Source organism: Globicephala melas, chromosome 10, assembly GCF_963455315.2.
Source record: "Globicephala melas chromosome 10, mGloMel1.2, whole genome shotgun sequence".
Lineage (NCBI taxonomy): Eukaryota > Metazoa > Chordata > Mammalia > Artiodactyla > Delphinidae > Globicephala > Globicephala melas.
Window position 1 is genome coordinate 42,514,579 of NC_083323.1, and position 20,839 is coordinate 42,535,417.

Below are 20,839 nucleotides of genomic sequence, written 5' to 3' on the forward strand. Positions count from 1 at the left end.
TATATAAGTGAAATCATATGGTATTTGTCTTTCTCTGTCTGACTTATTTCACTTAGCATAATACCTTCTAGGTCCATCCATGTTGTTGCAAATAGCAAGATTTCATTCCTTTTTATGGCTGAGTAATAACCCATTGTATATATAGTGCAGATACCTTTTTGAATTAGTGTTTTTTTTGTTTTTTTTCTTTTGGAAAAATACCCAGAAGTGGAATTGCTGCCACTGGAATGTATACTCCCTTGTTTCTATGAGTTTGACTTTTTTTTTCAGATTCCACATATAAGTGATACCATGCAATATTTATCTTTGTCTGGATTATTTCACTTAGCACAATGCCTTCAAGTTCCATCCCAGTTGTTGCAAATAGCAGGATTTCCTTCTTTTCTCATGGCTGAACAATATTCCATTGTATATATACACACCACTTCCTCTTTGTCCATTCGTCCATCGATGGGCACTTAGGTTGCTTCCATATCTTGGCTATTGTGAATAATGCTGCAGTGAACACAGGAGTGCAGACATCTCTGTGATATCCTGTTGTCATTTCCTTTGTTTTTATACCTAAGAGTGGAATTGCTGGATCATATGGTAGTTCTTTTTTAAATTTTTTAAGGAATCCTCCACACTGATTTCCATAGTGGTTGTACGAATATACATTCCCAACAACAATGCACAAATCTTCCCTTTTCTCTATATCCTCACCAATGTTTGTTTTCTCCTGTCTTTTTTGGTGATAGACATTCTAATGGGTGTGAAGTGATACCTTATTGTGGTTTTAATTTGCATTTCCCAGATGATTAGTCATGTTGAGCACCTTTTTATGTACCTGTTGGCTAAAGCTATAAAATTCTTACAAGAAACAAAGGGGAAAAGCTTCATGACATTGGATTTGGTGATAATTTCTTAGATATGTCACCAAAAGCACAGGCAACAAGATAAAAAAAATAATTAGACTTAATTACAATTAAAAACTTTTGTGTATCAAAGGACACTATTAACAGAATGAAAGGCAACCTATGGAGGGGAGAAAACATCTGAAGATCATATATTTGACAAGGGATTTTATCCAGAATATATAAAGAATTCCTTCAACTCAGCTAACCAAAAGACCCTAACCACCTGACCAAAAAATGACCAAAGAACTTGTGCAAACATTTCTACAAAGAAGACATACAAATGGCCAATAAACACCTGAAAATATGCTCAACATAACTAATCATTAGGGAAATGAAAATCAAAACCATAATGACATACCACTTCACACCCATTAAAACAAGTGTTGGCAAGGATGTGGAGAAATTGAAACCCTGTGCATTGCTGGTAGGAATGCAAAATGTGCAGCCACTATGGGAAACAGAATGTCAGTTCTTCAAAAAATTAAGCATAGAATTTGTACATGTTTTTGCAATTCCATTTCTGGGTATATACCTAGTAAAGGTGAAAGCAGGGAATCGAACAGATATTTATTCACGTACCTATGTCCACAGCAGCATTATTCACGATAACCAAAATGTGGAAGAAACTCAACCATCCATGGAGAGATAAATGGATAAACAAAATGTGGTATATACATAAAGTGGAATATTATTCAGCCTTTAAGAGGATGGAAATTCTTTTTTAAAACATTTTTTAAAATTAATTTTTTTTTGGCTGTATTGGGTCTTTTTTGCTGTGCGGGCTTTCTCTAGTTGTGGAGAGCAGGGGCTACTCTTCATGCAGTACACAGGCTTCTCATCGCAGTGGCTTCTCTTGTTGCGGAGCACAGGCTCTAGGCGTGCAGGCTCAGTAGTTGTGGCACATGGGCTTAGTTGCTCCACGGCATGTGGGATCTTCCTGGACCAGGGCTCGAACCCATATTCCCTGTGTTGGCAGGTGGATTCTTAACCACTGCACCATCAAGGAAGTCCCAGAATGAAACCTTGAAGACATCATGCTAAGTGAAACAATCCAGTCACAAAGAGAAACACTTATGATTCTTATATGATGTACCTGGAGTAGTCAAATTTATGAGACCGAAAGTAGAATGGTAGTAGCCAGCAGAAAGAAGGGAATGGGGAGTTAGTGTTTAATGGGTGCAGAGTTTCTATTGGGTAGGATGAAAATGTTCTGGAGATGAATGGTGGTGATGATTGCACAACAATGTGAATGTATTTAATGTCATAGAACTGTACACTTAAAGATGGTTAAAATGGTAAATTTTATGTTATGTATATTTTACAATAAAAAAACCCAATAAATTTTTGAGTTTAAAAATTGTTTTGAGTTTAAAAACAAGGTAGAACAAAAATACTAGGTGACGACAACAACAGCATGGACATGGGCAGAAGACAAACAATTTATGTGTTGTAATATCTTTTTAATATTTAGAAGGAGGTTATAGATGTTGATTAACTTTGGACTTTGTAAAGTATATACATTAAAATGTTAAGCATAACCAGTAAATAATAAAGATAAAATGTATGATTTCCAAACCTGTCAAGGAAAAGTTCTAAGTAGACCATACTATTATGATAGACTATACTATTTACAGTTATTATTTACATCTTAGTAAAATCCATGGGAAAAATATATACAAATTTTTAGAAAGAAGAGAAGGATAAAATTTAGAGTGCAGCTTTAAACTGTACCCAAAACATTATTCCTTCAAAAATGTTCACATATTAAAATATATATTGAGGGGACACAATATTATGCTTTATATTATTCTCTACGCTTTATGTTTGAAATAAAAATTTTAGACATTAGGAATACAAAACCTATAAAAAGTTGAATTAAAAATATTTTGTGTTTATTCATTATCAGGAGGAACGCTAATCTTCAAACTTGGAAGAAACAGAATTAATCACAAAGGGTGGGAAATACATAGATATAACTCTCAAATATCCTCAAATTCTAATTAAACTCAAAAGATTAAAATTGGCTTGGATAAAACTATCTTCAGCAAATACAATGCTAGTATTGATATATTTCTATAAGAAAATATATAAACAGAAGAGGAAACTTACTGAGAATTCAAAAGGTAAAGAAAATGAACAAAATACGTACAAAATACGTCCAATCAAAATAACATTTTAAAATTAACATTAAAGCAAAGTTCCCTTTTATAATTTATTAGTTTAGCAAGTGACTGAAAATACCCAAGCCAGTCAGATGTGGTATGTCCAGTCACATGTATGTATGGTATGTCACATGTGCAGTCCAGTAAATTAGTTCACGTCTGGCGTACATTGTCATGTGCGTGCATCCTCTACAAGTGGTTGTGCTTTGTGTAGCTTACTAATGAAGACCTGATGGAATTGAGGCCCAGAGAATGGACAAAGAGAGACTAGAGGAAGAAGAAGTAACTAAAGAACAGAAGAGATTCAAGACGCAGGAAATGGCAAGGGGATTTTCTTTATTTGAGGAGGCACTGTTCGTTTCTAAGGCACAGGACCTGAACGTAGTATGGTACACAAAGGTTGCAGCAGCCATTCAGAATGCAATCCAGTGCTACCATGTCATCTATGACAAGAAAAAAAGAGCTACTACCCAGACATCACTGGATTGCTTTTTCAAGAGGGTAGATAGAATTGAATCCAGCAAGGAACCAGAACCTGTGCCATCAACTACAGGTGTTAGTGAAATTGCAGCTTGCCCTCCATCTCCTATTGCTGACAATCCTTCAGCTCTGTCATCTCCCACCTCCTCTCCCTCCTCCAGTCAGTAACTCTTCTTGCCTGTTCACTAGATGCCAGCCCCTGTATGCCAGCTATTGTACTGTACTACTGTGCTTTTCAAGGTACTATACAGTAAGGTTAAAAATGTTTTATTTGGGGGCTTCCCTGGTGGCGCAGTGGTTGAGAATCTGCCTGCTAATGCAGGGGACACGGGTTCAAGCTCTGGTCTGGGATGATCCCACATGCCGTGGAGCAACTAGGCCCGTGAGCCATAACTACTGAGCCTGCGCGTCTGGAGCCTGTGCTCCGCAACAAGAGAGGCTGCGATAATGAGAGGCCTACGCACCGCGAAGAAGAGTGGCCCCCGCTTGCCACAACTAGAGAAAGCCCTTGTGCAGAAACAAAGACCCAACACAGCAAAAATTAATTAATTAATTAATAAACTCCTACCCCAACATCTTAAAAAAAAAAGTTTTATTTTTTGTGTTTTATGTATTATTTGTGTGAAAAGTATTATAAACCTATTACAGTATAGTACTATATAGCTGCTTGTGTTAGTCGGGTACCTAGGCTAACTTTGTTGGACTTTGGAACAAATTGGACTTAAGAACGCACTCTAGGAACTGAACTCATTCGTATGTAGGGGACTTACTGTACTTCTACACTGCTGATATTTGCTTAATTTGGCACAGTCCTTCAGTATAGCAATTGCTACGTATCGTATAAATAAAAAAATCACATACTTTATTTGTCACATTTCTGGAATTTTTCCTAAGGAACTAATCCAGAAGGAAGCAAAGACATATCTAGGGAGACAGTCCCTGCAATATTTACAACATAAATTGGAAGGTCCTAATTGCCCGATATTTACTCAATACATTTTGCATTCATTTTTAATGACAATCATGAAGACTCTATAGCACCAGGGGAACAGCTAACGAGACATTACAAAGAAATACGGGGGAAAAAATGGGAAAGAAGCAAGAACTATTTTGTAAGGGAACGCAAAGTCAGGGCCGGGTCTAGGACGAGGTGAATGAAACACCCTCTAGGGAGCAAAATTTAGGCTGGATACCAAAAAACTCAATAATCAAGATAAAAAATATTTTAAAAAGGCAAAATTAGTGTGAAAACATCCATGATAAAAATTCAAAATTTTAAATAAGAACAGAATCTGACCTTTTATTTGCATTATCCTGAGAGTGCCTCACTTGCCTCTCCCAAATTCAAGCTCAAAGATCCTGTCTTTGTTTAAAGTGATTTTGTTTCATCAATAATACTTTTGCATTGATTTTTAAATTTAAAAAATTACATTAAACTATCATTTTCTCGAATTAAAGCTCCCTTAAATTTTGCACCTCTGGTGAGTACCTCTACTCACCCTAGTCCAAGCCCTGTGCAAACCCTTGGTAATAACTATGCGTTTGAGTGACAGTGGTTTTTATTTCTTGAACATATAAACTTCACGTGTATTTTAAAACCCAAACTCTAAGCGCGGTTGTCCGCGATCCTTAAGGCTCAGAGACCCAGACTCTCCGCGGCCGAGGGGGAGGTCCTGACAGGGGCTGTTGGAGGTTTGGGCAACCGCCTTAGGGCCTCACCATGAAGCGCAAGTTAGCCCCTCGGGGGATGACGCTGCCCCGGAGCTCATTGTGGAGGTTCACGTACTCATTGATAAACGTTACGTCCTCTTCGTGTGGCAAAGAACGCGCGTTTAAACCGGAACCCAGCAGTAGTAGCCAGAACTCACAAAGCCACACCTCCCAAACAATGGTCTGCGCCAGAGGAAGCCTTTGGGCGCACCACTCCCGGGCGAAGCGCCTCAGGGTCTCCATCGTTCACTGGCCCTGGCCAGGCCAGTGCGCACGCGCCGGCCCGCCCCAGCGACCTGCCAATCAATGGGGAGGGGCGGTGCAGGCACGTCTGGCCCCGCCTCCCCGCGAACGGAGAGAAAAGGATGAAGGGAAACCAGAGTGAGGGAAGGCTCGTGAAAGCTGTCTGCAGAACTAACCACAACAGAGGCTTGAGTTAAATGAGTGCAAGCTTTTCACTAAACTAATGTAGTTAAATATCCAGAGTCGATTTCTGACACCAGATGATGTGTCATCGTTTATTAATGTGTCAACTGCCCAGTAAATGCCAATTGCTGAATAAGTAACATGTCTGAGGAACCTTCTAATTCTTCTGTGACACCGATGAAAATTCAACCAAAAAAAGAATCCTTACTTGTTAAGTTGGGAGTTTAATGCAAGACCTTCCTTTTATTTTCCTCCTGGACAGAAGAATATCCTCTTTTAGGCCAACTTCCTCACTGAGATTTTCTCAATGTTTTAATGATCATTTGTGGGAAACCATAGGATAAATGGGAAAAGTGGAAAGCTCAGCAGGTAGGGGGTAGACTAGGGATCATCAAATTCTCATAAAGTTAAAATATTTTCATTTTTTTCTTTCACCAGCATGTCTGGAATATCAATATTCATCTTCTCTGACAAATTGTCATGTTAACAGTAGGTAAGAACTCATTTTTTTTTTTGGTTTTCATTTCTTTCAGAAAAAAATGGCTAGTATCCTAGCAGATTTTGGCCTGGTTTCTTTAGCTTCAAGTATTTGGCTCAAGAAAACTTGCTTTGAAGAATGTAAGTTGTAGGCACAAAATAAAAACACATATTCGTTTTGGGGTACATATTTGCATATCACATATTGTGCTGGATAGCATTAAGGAGATATTCAGAATCATTGACACAGGAACAGAATTTTGCCACAAAGAGAGCATTGCAACTGCTTGACCAAAAATTACCTAAAAATAAATGTGCTTTTAAAGATTATCTATGGTGTACACAATTGAAAGCAGTAGACCTCATAAGATGGTTTCATTCATGCCTTAATTCTTTTAATAAATATGTATTACCAGGTAGTGTGTTAGGTGGATGAGAAAGGCCAGTGGACAAGACACAAACCCTGCTGCCAAGTAGCTTACAGTCTAGAGAACTAGCAAATCGGTGACTTTATACCATGGATAAATATAAAGCCAAAGTGCTATGGCATAATGTGTGGGGCAACTAACACCCTTTCTGAGGACCAGGTAGGCCTGTTTGGGGAGTGTGACATCGAGAAAGTGAAGCACACAAGTTAAAGAGTGCATTCTAAACAAAGAAAAAAGCATGTAGTACGCTAGGAGATCAAAAAAGGCTAAAAGTGCTTTAGTATGACCAGAGCGTATTGCGGGGGGTCAAGGTGGCAAGTGCTGAAAGATGGAATTCCTTTATTATGTTGGTACTGTTGTTAGACTATGAAAACTGCTATATTAAAGCACAAGATAAATACAATAATCCAGACTTAGATTAGGAAGAAATTTTAGCCTTTTATTCATCCCACTGTATTAGACATATCTGACACATCACTGACAGGTGATCACCATATCCTCTGCTTAAATAATTATGTTAGCAGGGAAGTCACTATCTCTTAGGCAGCCCATTCCATTGCTGGACATCTTACTCATTAATTTAATAAGTATTTCTTTAGGACCTCTATGTGTCAGACCCATGCTAGGTGTTAGAGCTACAGATTCTCAGCAAATTAGATTCGTAGTCTATCCACATGAAGCTTTTAGTTAAAGGTGATACAAATCATCAAATAACTATAATACAGAGTAATAAGTGCTATTTTAAAATTTAAAAAATTCTTGCTGTGTGTCAGGAGCTATTTTGTTTGTTTTCTATTGTGGTAAAATATACATAAAATTTACCATTTTAACCATTTTTAGTGGAAAATTCAGTGTCAATTACATTCACTGTGTTGTTTCCAGAACTATTGGGTGAGATTTTAAATGTTTGGAAAATATCAACTCATTTAAATAATAAAAACCTTAAGAAACAGATATTATGTTTAAAATTTTTATTGAAGTATAGTTGATTTACAATGTTGTGTTTAATTTCTGCTGTTCAGCAAAGTGACTCAGTTATATTTATATATAAATATTCTTTTTCATGTTCTTTTCCATCATGGTTTATTACAGGATATTAAATATAATTCTCTGTGCTATACAGTAGGACCTTGTTGTTTATCCATCCTATATATGTTTGCCTCTGCTAATCCCAAACTCCCAATCCTTTTCTCCCACACCTCTCCATCCCCTTGGCAACCACAAGTCTGTTCTCTATATCTGTGAGTCTGTTTCTGTTTCATAGATATGTTCATTTGCGTCGTATTTCAGATTCCACATATAAGTAATATCATATGGTATTTGTCTTTCTCTTTCTGACTTACTTTGCTTAGTATGATAATCTCTAGGTCCATCCATGTTGCTGCAAATGGCTTTATTTCATTCTTTCTAATGGCTGAGTTATATTCCATTGTATATATATACCACATCTTCTTTATCCATTCATCTGTTGATGGACAATTAGGTTGTTTCCATGTCCTGGCTCTTGTAAATAGTGCTGCTATAAACATAGGGTGCATGTATCTTTTCAAATTAGAGTTTTATCTGGATATATGTCCAGGAGTGGGACTGCTGGATAATATGGCAACTCTATTTTTAGTTTTTGAGGAATCTCCATACTGTTTTCCACAGTGGCTGCACCAATATACATTACCACCAACAGTGTAAGAAGGTTCCCTTTCTCCACACCCTCTCTAGCATTTATTATTTGTAGACAATTATTATTATAATGATGGCCATTCTGACTGGTGTGAGATGGTACCTCATTGTTAAGAAACAGATATTATTATTATCTCCATTATACAGATGGAAAAGCTAAGAAAAAGCGAAGTAAAGTAATTTGTCTAAAGTCACCCAGCCAGTAGGTGTTAGAGCTGGTTTTCAAACTCAGGTGACTAATACAGGAGTACACAGGAACAGGAAATGAAGACGTCTAGTTTGGTTTGTGTAGAAAGAGGCCAAGCTTGCTGAAGATGTTTTGAAAACGTTCAGCCTTTCAGATCTGTCAGTGAATTGGCTGACATCATGTACTTCATACAAAAAATAGTGCTAGGTTCTTCATGACAGTTTTTTTTTTCTTAAATTCCATATATAGGTGTTAGCATATGGTATTTGTCTCTCTCTTTCTGACTTACTTCACTCTGGATGACAGACTCTAGGTCCATCCACCTCACTACAAATAACTCAATTTCATTTCTTTTTTGGCTGAGTAATATTCCATTGTATATATGTGCCACATCTTCTTTATCCATTCATCTGTTGATGCACACTAAGGTTGCTCCATAACCTGGCTACTGTAAATAGGGCTGTAATAAACATTGTGGTACATGACTCTTGGAATTACGGTTTTCTCAGTGTGTATGCCCAGTAGTGGGATTGCTGGGTCATATGGTAGTTCTATTTGTAGTTTTTTAGGGAACCTCCATAGTGTTCTCCATAGTGGCTGTATCAATGTACATTCCCACCAACAGCGCAAGAGGCTTCCCTTTTCTCCACACCCTCTCCAGCATTTATTGTTTCTAGATTTTTTTAATGAAAGCCATTCTGACTGGTGTGAGGTGATACCCCATTGTAGTTTTGATTTGCATTTCTGTAATGATTACTGATGTTGAGCATTCTTTCATGTGTTTGTTGGCAGTCTGTATATCTTCTTTGGAGAAATGTCTATTTAGGTCTTCTGCCCATTTTTGGATTGGGCTGTTTTATTGACATTGACCTGCAGGAGCTGCTTGTACATTTTGGAGATTAAACTTTTGTCAGTTGCTTCATTTGCAACTATTTTCTCCTGTTCTGAGGGTTGTCTTTTCATCTGGTTTATGGTTTCCTTTACTATGCAAAAGCTTTTAAGTTTCATTAGGTCCCATTTGTTTATTTTTGTTTTTATTTCCATTTCTCTAGGAGATGGGTCAAAAAGGATCTTGCTGTGATTTATGTCAAAGTGTGTTCCTCCTTGAGTTAGTGTCTGGCCTTATATTTAGGTCTTTAAAACCTTTTGAGTTTATTTTTGTGTATGGTGTTAGGGAGTATTCTAATTTAATTCTTTTACATGTAGCTGTCCAGTTTTCCCAGCACCACTTATTGAAAAGACTTTCTTTTCTCCATTGTATATCCTTGCCTCCTTTGTCATAGATTAGTTGACCATATGTGCGTGGGTTTATCTCTGGGCTCTCTATCCTGTTCCATTGATCTATATTTCTGTTTTTGTGCCAGTACCATATTGTCTTGATTACTGTAGCTTTGTAGTACAGTCTGAAGTCAGAGAGTCTGATTCCTCCAGCTCCGTTTTTTTCCCTCAAGACTGCTTTGGCTATTTGGGGTCTTTTGTGTCTCCATACAAATTTTAAGATTTTTTATTCTAGTTCTGTAAAATATGCCATTGGTAATTTGATAGGGATTGGATTCAATCTGTAGATTGATTTGGGTAGTAAAGTCATTTTCATAATATTGATTCTTCCAATCCAAGAACATGGTACATCTCTCCATCTGTTTGTATCATCTTTAATTTCTTTCATCAGTGTCTTATAGTTTTCTGCATACAGGTCTTTTGTCTCCCTAGGTAGGTTTATTCCTAGGTATTTTATTCTGTTTGTTGCAATGATAAATGCGAGTGTTTCCTTAATTTCTCTTTCAGGTTTTTCATCATTAGTGTATAGGAATGCAAGACATTTCTGTGCATTAATTTTGTATCCTGAAACTTTACCAAATTCATTGATTAGCTCTAGTAGTTTTCTGGTGGCATCTTTAGGGTTCTCTATGTATAGTATCATGTCATTGGCAAACAGTGACAGTTTTACTTCTTCTTTCCCAATTTGTATTCCTTTTATTTCTTTTTCTTCTCTGATTGCTGTGGCTAGGACTTCCAAAACTACGTTGAATAATAGTGGTGAAAGCGGACATTCTTGTCTCGTTCCTGATCTTCAAGGAAATGCTTTCAGTTTTTCACCATTGAGAACGATGTTTGCTGTGGGTTTGTCATATATGGCCTTTATTATGTTGAGGTAAGTTCCCTCTATGCCTAATTTATGGAGGGTTTTTATCGTAAATGAATGTTGAATTTTGTCAAAAGCTTTTTCTGCATCTATTGAGATGATCATATGGTTTTTCGTCTTCAATTTGTTAGTATGGTGCATCACATTGATTGATTTGCGTATATTGAAGAATCCTTGCATCACTGGGATAAATCCCACTTGATCATGGTGTATGATCCATTTAATGTGTTATTGGAGTCTATTTGCTAGTATTTTGTTGAGGATTTTTGCATCTATATTCATCGGTGATATTGGTCTGTAAGTTTCTTTTTTTTGTAGTGTCTTCGTCTGGTTTTGGTATCAGAGTGATGGTGGCCTCATAGAATGAGTTTTGGTGTGTTCCTTCCTCTGCAATTTTTTGGGAGAGTTTGAGAGGGATGGGTGTTAGCTCTTCTCTAAATGTTTGATAGAATTCACCTGTGAAGCCATCTGGTCCTGGACTTTTGTTTGTTGCAAGACTTTTAATCACAGTTTCAATTTCATTACTTGTGATTGGTCTGTTCATATTTTCTATTTCTTCCTGGTTCAATCTTGGAAGGTTTCTTTCTTTCTAAGAATTTGTCCATTTCTTCCAGGTTGTCCATTTTATTGGCATAGAGTTGCTTGTAGTAGTCTCTTAGGATGCTTTGTATTTCTGTGGTGTCTGTTGTAACTTCTCCTTTTTCCTTTCTAATTTTATTGATTTGAGTTGTCTCCCTCTTTTTCTTGATGAGTCTGGCTAATGGTTTGTCAATTTTGTTTATCTTCTCAAAGAACCATCTTTTAGTTTTATTGATCTTTGCTATTGTTTTCTTACTTTCTATTTCATTTATTTCTGCTCTGGTCTTTATGATTTCTTTCCTTCTGCTAACTTTGGGTTTTGTTTGTTCTTCTTTCTCTAGTTCCTTTAGGTGTAACGTTAGATTGTTTATTTGAGATTTTTCTTGTTTCTTGAGGTAGGCTTGTATAGCTATAAACTTCCCTCTTAGAATTGCTTTTGCTGCATCCCATAGGTTTTGGATCATCATGTTTTCATTGTCATTTGTCTCTCGGTATTTTTTTATTTCCTCTTTGATTTCTTTAGTGATCTCTTGGTTATTTAGTAACGTATTGTTTAGCCTCCATGTGTTTGTGTTTTTTACGTTCTTTTCCCTGTAATTGATTTCTAATCTCATAGCGTTGTGGTCAGAAAAGATGCTTGATACGATTTCAATTTTCTTATATTTACTGAGGCTTGAATTGTGACCCAAGATGTGATCTATCCTGGAGAATGTTCCATGCTCACTTGAGAAGAAAGTGTAATCTGCTGTTTTTGGATGGAATGTCCTACAAATATCAATTAAATCTATCTGGTCTATTGTTTCATTTAAAGCGTGTGTTTCCTTATTAATTTTCTGTTTGGATGATCTGTCCATTGGTGTAAGTGAGGTGTTAAAGTCCCCCACTAGTATTGTGTTACTGTCAATTTCCTCTTTAAGAGCTGTTAGCAGTTGCCTTATGTATTGAGGTGCTCCTATGTTGGGTGTATATATATTTATAATTGTTATATCTTCTTCTTGGATTGATCCCTTTATCATTATGTAGTGTCCTTCCTTGTATCTTGTAACATTCTTTATTTTAAAGTCTATTTTATCTGATATGAGTATTGCTACTCCAGCTTTCTTTTGATTTCCATTTGCATGAAATATCTTTTTCCATCCCCTCACTTTCAGTCTGTATGTGTCTCTAGGTCTGAAGTGGGTCTCTTGTAGACAGCATATATATGGGTCTTGTTTTTGTATCCATTCAGCAAGCCTGTGTCTTTTGGTTGGAGCATTTAATCCATTCACATTTAAGGTAATTATCAATATGTATGTTCCTATGACCATTTTCTTAATTGTTTTGGGTTTGTTTTTGTAGGTCCTTTTCTTCTGTTGTGTTTCCCACTTAGAGAAGTTCTGTTAGCATTTGTTGTAGAGCTGGTTTGGTGGTGCTGAATTCTCTTAGCTTTTGTTTGTCTGTAAAGCTTTTGATTTCTCCATCGAATCTGAATGAGATCCTTGCTGGGTAGAATAACCTTGGTTGTAGGTTCTTCCCTTTCATCACTTTAAGTATATTATGCCACTCCCTTCTGGCTTGTAGAGTTTCTGCTGAGAAATCAGCTGTTAATCTTATGGGAGTTCCCTTGTATGTTACTTGTCATTTTTCGCTTGTTGCTTTCAATAATTTTTCTTTGTCTTTAATTTTTGCCAATTTGATTACTATGTGTCTCGGTGTGTTTCTCCTTGGGTTTATCCTGCATGGGACTTGCTGTGCTTCCTGGACTTGAATGGCTATTTCCTTTCCCATGTTAGGGAAGTTTTCGACCATAATCTCTTCAGATATTTTCTTGGTCCTTTCTCTCTCTCTTCTCCTTCTGGGACCCCTGTAATGCGAATGTTGTTGCGTTTAACGTTGTCCCAGAGGTCTCTTAGGCTGTCTTCATTTCTTTTCATTCTTTTTTCTGTATTCTGTTCTGCAGCAGTGAATTCCACCATTCTGTCTTCCAGGTCACTTATCTGTTCTTCTGCCTCAGTTATTCTGCTATTGATTCCTTCTAGTGTATTTTTCATTTTAGTTATTGTATTGTTCATCTCTGTTTGTTTGTTCTTTAATTCTTCTAGATCTTTGTTAAACATTTCTTGCATCTTCTTGATCTTTGCCTCCATTCTTTTTCTGAGGTCCTGGATCATCTTCACTATCATTATTCTGAATTCTTTTTCTGGAAGATTGCCTATCTCCATTTCATTTAGTTGTTTTTCTGGGGTTTTATCTTGTTCCTTCATCTGGTACATAGCCCTCTGCCTTTTCATCTTGTCTGTCTTTCTGTGAATGTGGTTTTTGTTCCACAGGCTGCAGGATTGTAGTTCTTCTTGCTTCTGCTGTCTGCCCTCTGGTGGATGAGGCTATCGAAGTATATATCTTTATATAGATGTTTTAGTGGTTGCTATAGGTATTATATAATATATAAGTGTAACTTATTACAAACTATTGGTGTCAGCATTTTACCAGTTTGAATGAAGTGTAGAAATATTACTTCCATTTAGGTCCCTTTGCCACTCACTCCACCAATAATACAATTGTCTTAAATATTTCTTCTATATCAAGAACCTATATATGTTCCATAACCAATATAATATAACCAATATAACTATAACCTATGTTATAATTTTTGCTTTAACTCTCAAACATAATTTAGAAAAGATAAGGGAATAGTTTTTTATGTTTATTCATAGTTTTACTCTTTGCCTTGTGTTTTCTTCATTCCTGATGTTCCAAGAATCCTTGATTTATCATTATCTTACTATTTTAAGATCTTTGTTTAGCTATTCTTTTAGAGTGGGTCTGATTATGACAAATCATCTTAGTTTTTCTGAATCTGAGAATGTCTTAATTTCAATCTTCATTCCTAAAGCATATTTTCTCTATGTAGTATTCTTAGTTGACTCTTTTTTGAAATTGAAATTAAAGTTGAAAATGTTGTGCCACTTTCTCTGGCATCCTTGGATTTGGCTGAGAAATTTCATGACACTGAAATTGTTGTTCTCCTATAGGTAATGTATTGTTTCTCTCCAGTTACTTTTAAGCTTTTTTGTCTTAGGGTCTCTGAAGTTTGATTATGATGTATGTTGGCATGAATTTCTTTGGGCTTATCATATTTGGCCTTTACTCAGAATTGTTTATATCTTTATCTAAATTTTGGAAGTTCTCAGCCACTATTTCTTAGAATATTTTTTCTGGCCCTCCCCATCTTTCTCAATTCCTTCTGGGACTCCAATGACATGAATATTAGATATAATATTTTGTTATTGTCTCATAGATCCCTGATGTTCTGTTCATTTTTCTTTTCAGTCCATTTTCCCTCTGTTGTTCAGATTTGGTAATTCCTACTGTTCTATTTTCAAGTTCACCGGTCTTTTCCTTTCCCATTTTCATTGCTCATCCAGTGAATTTTTAATATTGGTTTGCCTATATTTTAGTTCTAAAGTTTCCATTTGAATCTGTAACTTCCATTTCCTAGCTGAGACTTTATTTTTTTTCATTTCTCTTAAGCATTTTTGTAATAGCTCCTTGAAGCATTTTTATGATTTTTTTGATATCTTTTTTTAATTGAAGTATAGTTGATTACACTGTTTCAGGTGTACAGCAAAGTTATATATGTGTATGTATATATTCTTTTTATGATGTCTACTTTAAAATCCTTGTCAGATAATCCTAACATCTGTGCCATTTGGGTGTTGACATCTGTTGCCTTTTCTCATTCACATCGAGATTTTCCTGGTTCTTGGTATGTGACTGATTTTTTACATTGTATCCTTGACATTTTGCGTTTTATATTATGAGATTCTAGATCTTAGTCAATCTTCCAGTTTTAGCAGGTCTTCACTGACATTGCTCCAGTGGGGGTCAGTCCTACTTATCACTGGTTGGTGGGCAAAAGTCCAGGATCCCTATTCACTTTTATTAACCCTGCTGTGGGGAGGGTTATCTTGTTACCACTGGAAGGAGATGGACATCCAGGCTCCCCCTTTGCTTCTGCTGACATCATCTCATGGGGAGAGAAAGGGGTACCTTGTTATGACCAGGCGGGAATGAAAGTCTAAGCTCCCCACTTGACCTCTGCTGACACCTCAGGAGAGGAAGGGGTATCTATTGCCTCAGATGAGGCTGGAAGTCCTGTTTCCCCATATGGCCTCCATTGACACTGTTGGGGGGGGGTTGTTGTGAGGTGCACTTCATTACTGCTGGGTGGTAGTGAACATGTATGCTCCATGCTTGGCCTCCTCTGACACCACCCTGGCTGGGAGGGCGAGGGGCACCTCATTACTGCCTGGTGGGGGCTGGAAGTCTCCTCACTCTCCTCTGACACATCACTGGTGGAGAGGTGATGGGAGGGGTGCTTCATAAGTGTCAGGCAAGGATGACGGTCTAAGTCCTCCACTTGGCCTTTGTTGAAAAGGATAAGAGGCTTGTTTTTTCCTCATGTTGTTTGTCCAGAAGAGGATGTTTACTGTAAAAAATAAAACAAACAAAAAACATTTCTGCCTTACTAGGCTGTCCCTTTCCTTATTCTCTGGCAAGAGAGGGCAGGCTTTTCTTGAGGCTTTTGTTTCCGTCATCCATTGACATTTCTGGATTTCAGGCTTCTTTAGTACCCAGTCCAGGATTTACAAGAGTTAAAAAGGAAATCCAGGGAACTCACCTTGTGTCATTCCTTGAGTCTTGGAGTCTCTAGAGGATGTCTGCTTCCTTTTCTCCAACTTTAAGTCTTCTGATATTTGTTTTATATAGAATATCCAAGGTTTTTAGCTATACTTAATGGGGGGAGTAGGGCAAATGGATCTACTCCATCTTGTTGGGAAGGTAATTTTTTAAAGTTTTTGCTCATTGTATTTCCCATTCCTATCTCCACAACTCTAAAAGAAGGCATTCCTAATAGATAGATAGATTCCCTATAATTCCTTGACTCAAGAATTTTGGCCTGGCAGAAAGCTTGAGCAGCTAAAAATAAAGGCTGCTACCAGTATCGGAATCGTAGCCTTGAGCATACAAAAAGATCTCAGAGGGAATGGTAGGACATTGGACTCGGAAGGTAGGGTATCTAATATTGTTCTTCCAGCCTTTGTCATGATTTCTGTGGCATAGGACTACCATGGAAGCAGTAGCATGTCCAACCTGGAAGGACAATGTCACTGGCATCCCAGTGGTCACTAGTTTGGAAGGATAATAATGATCATTGACTTGATTCCTAAAGATGCTTCCTTTATCTTTGGAACAAAGACTTCAGATTTTGTGTGTGTGTGTAACAATGGGGGAAGATAAGTCCAAAAATGTTAAAGATAGCATTTTAACTCCCTTTTCAATGTGAGGACTAAAAATTACACTGAAGTTGATTTAATGAAAATAAATAAATGCCATTATGTTTCCATTTTAGGACTGTAGATTTAAATTCATGCTATTAACCTCATTGGTTAATTTCCTATATTCTTTTTTTTGTCATTTTAATAACTAATTTTCTTTCAAACTGCAAAAATTGTCATATCAAAAATTTTGTTTTCAGTATCCAAGAGAGACTTCAGTAGTTTTCAGAGGTTGGTACATAATTTACTCTACTGAAAAATGAATAGACTGCATGATGAGTTCTGATATACCAACCTCCACCAAAAATTATATGAACTTGAAACAGGTAAAATACCAGAAAGACAGAGCCTCCATTTTTTTCTCACAGATACAATTCAGAACCAAACCAAGAAATCAACAACAGCAAAGAAATGTTTTCAACCAGTTCTTTTCACCTAATATATTCCTAGCTATAGTTTTTATGCAGTTCATTTCTTTTCCAAGATATCTCAGCATAGCTATAGTCTCTAGAAAACTTTACCTCCCATTAAGGCTGTGAGAATCCTAGTGTTTTGCCTGGATCATTGGGAGATTTCTCTGCTTTAAAAAGGAAAAATGATTAGCTTTAATCTGGTATATATTTTAAAAGAAAAAATATAAATTAAAGTACAGTTCTACCATGAAATAGCTTGTACCAAGTCATCCTCTATCCAAAGCATGGTACAAAAGAAAACTATTCTGTCATTCTAATTAAGATCTAGAATTATTACTATCCAAATGGTAAAGACTATGGTCTTGAAAAAGTAAGAATCAATATCTGATGGCTAAGGAATTATATTTATTCAAAACATGTATTTCAAGCCAGTTCAAACATACAGAACATGTACAAATTATAATTCCCTAGATGTATGTATAACTAAAAACATATATTTGCATTTTAAAATTCCCAAGGAGTCTATAATTATAGCTCATTTGTTTTGATTGAACAATGTAATTAAAAATTTTTCTAGAAAAAAAATTTAATGACCTCTCAGATCTGGCAATGCTTTCACTTAAAACGTAATTGCTATTAAGTCTCTGGCCCTAAGGGAAAATTTTTATTGAGCAGTATTCTGGCTTAACTTGTAAATGGAAGAATTTGACTTACTTATAGACATAAATCTCTTTAAAAAGCCTAATCACTTGTCTTATGCCTAGTAACTAATAATTCAAGTACATTCTAGAAGCTCTCGTAATCACAAACACTCATATTATGAATGACATCTATATAACAAGTTTCTCTACACAAGGAAGAAGAAGAAAGCCTACCAAGAAATTCTTCAAAATAGAAACTAAATACAAACATATTTATAATAGTTTCATCTGATGGAGAGTTCCCACACTACTTTTGTTTATTTATTTATTTATTTTTTTGCGGTACGCGGGCCTGTCACTGTTGTGGCCTCTCCCGTTGCAGAGCACAGGCTCCGGATGCACAGGCTCAGCGGCCATGGCTCACGGACCCAGCCGCTCCGCGGCATGTGGGATCTTCCCAGACTGGGGCACGAACCCGCGTCCCCTGCATCGGCAGGTGGACTCTCAACCACTGCGCCACCAGGGAAGCCCCCCACACACTACTTTTTAAGGATATGCTCAGATAATCATGATGCTTCTGCTTATGCTGTGGCAAGAAACATTATATTGTGCATAGGGTTGAGAGCAGGAGGATGTTGGGATGTATCATATGCTACTGAAGAATTTATTCTATATACAGAGAGGATAAAAAAAATGTTCAGCAATAAAAATATATAGCATAATAGTCACTATTCAAAATTCCTGAAAGGAATATACTAAATAATGCAAATGACAAAAATAATACTTTAAAATGGATTTATTGAGGTATAATTAATATAGAAAAAAACTGTGCATATTAAATGTGTACAATTTGATGAGTTTGGACATATGCAAACACTCATGATACCATCACCACAATCAAGGTAACAGACATAATCAACACTTCCCAGTATTTACTTGTATCCCTTTGTGTGTGTGTGCTTTTTTTAAATTAATTTATTTATTTTCTATTTGTTTTTGTTTGTTTGTTTGTTTTTGCAGTACGCGGGCCTGTCACTGTTGTGGCCTCTCCCGTTGCGGAGCACAGGCTCCGGACGCGCAGGCTCAGCGGCCATGACTCACAGGCCCAGCCGCTCCGCGGCATGTGGGATCTTCCCGGACCCGGGCACGAACCCGTGTCCCCTGCATCGGCAGGCGGACTCTCAACCACTGCGCCATTTGGCTGCTTTGGGTCTTTGTTGCTGCGCGTGGGCTTTCTCTAGTTGCAGTGAGAGGGGGCTACTCTTTGTTGTGGTGCATGGGCTTCTCTCTGTGGTGGCTTCTCTTTTTGCGGAGCACGGCTCTAGGCACGCGGGCTTCAGTAGTTGTGGCTCACAGGCTCTGGAGCCCAGGCTCAGTAGTTGTGGCACACTGGCTTAGTTGCTCCGTGGCATGTGGGATCTTCCCGGACCAGGGCTCGAACCCACATCCCCTGCATTGGCAGGAGGACTCTCAACCACTGTGCCACCAGAGAAGTCCCTCCCTTTGTGTTTTGTTTGTTTTTATGGTAAAAACACTTAACAAATGAGATCTACCTTCTTCACAAATTTTGAAGTGCACCATATCTTATTGTTAACAATTGGCACCATGCTATTTGGCAGATCTCTAGAACTTATTCATCTAATGTAACTGAAACTTTGTACCCTTTGAATAACAATTCCCCGATTTTTCCACCTCCAAGACCCTGGCAACCACTACTGTATTCTTTGCTTCTATGAGTTTGACTATTTTAGATGCATCCAATAGCTGGAATCATACAGTATTTGTCATTCTGTGACTGGTTTATTTCACTTAGCATAATGTCCTTCAGATTCTTCCATGTTGCCACAAATGGCAGGATTTCCTTCTTTTTTTAAGGCTGAATAATATTCCATTGTAATGTATATACAACATTTTCTTTATCCAGTCTTCTTTTGATGGACCCTTGGGTTGTTCCTATATCTTGGCTAATGCAAATAGTGGTGCAATGAACGTGGAAGTGCAGATATCTCTTCAAGATCCTGAGTTTTCAATTTTTTTTGGATAGATACCCAGAAGTGGGATTTCTGGATCATATCACAGTTCTATTTTTTAATTTCTTGAGGAAGCTCCATACTTTTTTCCATAGCTGCAGCACAATTTTACATTCCCACTAACAGTGTACCATGGTTCCAATTTCTCCACAACCTCACCAAAACTTATCTTAAAATTTATTTGTGTTATAATTAGTTACCACCAGCATAACAAACATTTGCAGTTAAGAATAACAACAATCTGAATGAGTCATTAATTTAATAAAAAATGGGGATGAAAAGAAAGCAAAAGGATGCTAAACCTTTTACATTAGAATAGCAAGAGGATCAGTAGATACCCTCCTATTCTTCACATTGGTAAAGCAATTATCCAATGAATGACCTTGGGAGCTCTTGTTATACTGCCTGTCACTGAGCTAGCTGAGTTTGGGGGCACTCCTTTGCCCCAGCCAGAGAGGCTGAATCCTAACTCATTTTCTCTACAACCTGTGTTAAGTATGAAATTAAACTTTGTTTCATTAAGCCACTGAGATTTCAGGGTTTATTTCTTACCAGGGCTCAGCCTAGCCTCTTGTAAAACTTATTGCTGGAAGTGCAGTGCAGCCATAATAAAAATCCAAGCTCATACCTCTTGAGACCTAGGTAGGAAGGATCCCTGCTCTGGGTCCAGACTATATAGGACATCACATATTACAAACACACACACACACACACACACTTTATTTTAAAATGAGGAGATTCTCCTCATTATAACCTTAGCACGGGTTCAATGAGACCCGCAACACTGAATGTCTGCATCTTTTGCCACATGTTTTTAAAGCAAAAGGCATCTGTATCTGAATGGTAAAAAGGATTGCGAATATTGTTGCTGATGACACTGGAGACAGACACTGCTTCAGAGTCCAAGAAAGATTTGAACCATGGAAGCTCTTAGGTTAAGAGAAAAGGTCAACTTGTCAAATCTTTCATTTCAGCATGAAAGCAGTAGATTCATGCATAATATAACATTGTTTAGAAGTACTACTGAAGATCTGTTTCCTCACTTCTCTCTTCATATTCCCATTTCAGGGATAAGGAGACTTTTTGCAATGGTAACAAGTTTCTATTACTGTTAAGTAGGGATAAATGTAGTTGTTTATGTCACCTAAGTGAAGCATGACATCAGTTCTTCACATTGGCCAGTAGATGGATATGAGCACTAGAATAGCAAATAATCTTATACTTATAAAAATATTTAAGAAGACAATTAAATTTTCCAAAAACTTAAAAAAA

At 37.1% G+C, this 20,839-nt stretch overlaps 1 protein-coding gene across 2 annotated transcripts in view; it reads right to left on the reverse strand.

The window, feature by feature from the left end:
• Positions 1–5,491, reverse strand: part of GLIPR1L2 (GLIPR1 like 2) — a 51,345-nt gene extending 45,854 nt beyond the window's left edge. For both annotated transcript variants that reach the window (XR_009565450.1, XM_060306047.1), the window contains exon 1: positions 5,258–5,491. Coding sequence is in view for 1 of the 2 variants with exons in the window: in XM_060306047.1 (XP_060162030.1) it covers positions 5,258–5,491 (234 nt within the window). In the remaining variant the exon portion in view is untranslated. The remainder of the gene's footprint in view (positions 1–5,257) is intronic.
• Between the last annotated feature and the right edge of the window lie 15,348 nt (positions 5,492–20,839).